Source organism: Mastomys coucha, chromosome X (assembly GCF_008632895.1).
Source record: "Mastomys coucha isolate ucsf_1 chromosome X, UCSF_Mcou_1, whole genome shotgun sequence".
Classification (NCBI taxonomy): domain Eukaryota; kingdom Metazoa; phylum Chordata; class Mammalia; order Rodentia; family Muridae; genus Mastomys; species Mastomys coucha.
This window is the reverse complement of record NC_045030.1, coordinates 129,063,358-129,064,919: the sequence shown is the minus strand read 5'-3', so window position 1 is coordinate 129,064,919 and position 1,562 is coordinate 129,063,358. Positions and strand designations below refer to the sequence as shown.

General features: G+C 35.3%; 1 protein-coding gene across 2 annotated transcripts in view; it reads left to right on the top strand.

Moving 5' to 3' along the window:
* The window catches only part of LOC116094600 (T-complex protein 11 X-linked protein 2-like), a 31,427-nt gene that overhangs the window by 27,274 nt on the left and 2,591 nt on the right, over window positions 1-1,562 (top strand). For both annotated transcript variants that reach the window (XM_031376228.1, XM_031376227.1), the window contains one exon: window positions 942-1,105. In XM_031376228.1, coding sequence (XP_031232088.1) covers window positions 942-1,105 — 164 coding nt within the window. The remainder of the gene's footprint in view (window positions 1-941; window positions 1,106-1,562) is intronic.

Below are 1,562 nucleotides of genomic sequence, written 5' to 3'. Positions count from 1 at the left end.
CAAGGCCAAGGGTCAACTGTGGGGGCCTTTCTCTTGTTTTCTACCTTATATTTTGAAACATGGTCTTTAAATGACATTGAAGTTGACTAGTTAGGCTAGGCTGGCTTCCCAACAAGTTCTAGTAAGCCACCTGTGTCTGCCTTCCTAGTGCTATGATTATAGTCATGATCCATCACTTTTTACTGTGGAAATATACTCAGGCCCTCATGATTGTGTGGCAAGCACTTTACCAAGTGAGCAATCTTACCAGTTGTATTATAAATTTCTTTTATAATGGAATATAATATGGCATTTAGGCCACAGACAGGCAATATAATATTCCACAATTCTTCACACCAAAGATTTTTGGAACCAGATGTAAAAATGTTGATATTTTATGTTTATCATAGAGAAGAATAAAAATTTTTCCACCCAGAAGTTGAATAAGATGGTTAGTTTCTTATAAATATTCGTTATTATGTTTTCTAACAATGAGAAAATATATATTTCATCAAAGGACAGTGGATTTTTGTTATTTATACCCATGGCATACAGAGAATCCATATCAAAGGAGAAAGAGGAAATAGAAATTTAGTGCTATTAATTTATTTGCAGTTTTTTGTAAAGTAGGAAAGACTATTATGTAAAATATCTAAGAATACCTTTCAACAACATTTAAATCTTCACTACTTAAAAAAATATTGAATAGCTCTTAGAATGTAACCAAACCCTTGTCCAATATATATTGTTCCATGTAGTTGGCATATAGTGTTATATGTATGAATAATTTGGTACCTTAACATTAATAACAGGACTATTTTACATGTTCATTGATTCAGATTGTCTATTGATGGTGAAAGAATCACATTTTTTTCCCTTGGGAATGCCTAACTTCTAGTATGGGTCTTTCTGTGTTTGGCCCTATATCAAAGAAACTCTATTTTTCTGTCTTCACTATCTAGGCCAGAAGAATCTATGTTAAGCGTGAGCGAACAAGTATCTCAGGAAATACATCAAGGTCTCAAAGACACAGGTCTAACTGCTCTGAGCAGCGAAAACAGGGCATCACTTGTAGGACAACTCCGGAATATTGCCAAGAAGGAGAATTGCATTCGTACCATCATTGGTAAGAGTCCCAAAAGTGGTTAAGAAATATAATAACATGCTAGGAGAGTTAGACTCTGCTCTGAGACTTACTGAATGTTTTTAAAAATGGAGCCAGGAAGTGGTGGTATGTAGAAGAATTTTAATCCAGTAACATGGGTCTTTTGCCAAGGGATCGCATCAAAAGACTGTCTAGGTCTATATGATGCAGGCACATTATTACCACACACCTTTAATCCAAAATGAAGTAAAGTAAATTTAATGAAGGTAAAGTTAGTTTGTAGAATGAAGCAGCTATGTTTGAAAGTGACCTCTAATTGAAGGGCAGACGAAGTGATAAATCAGAGAATGATTTGACAGAATGGTCAGAGGTGGGATATACCCAACTCACATATGAACATGAACAAACAGGGAAAAGAGGCTACATAAAAGAGCAGCAGCAAGAAGGAGAGAGAGAGAGAGAGAGAGAGAGAGAGACA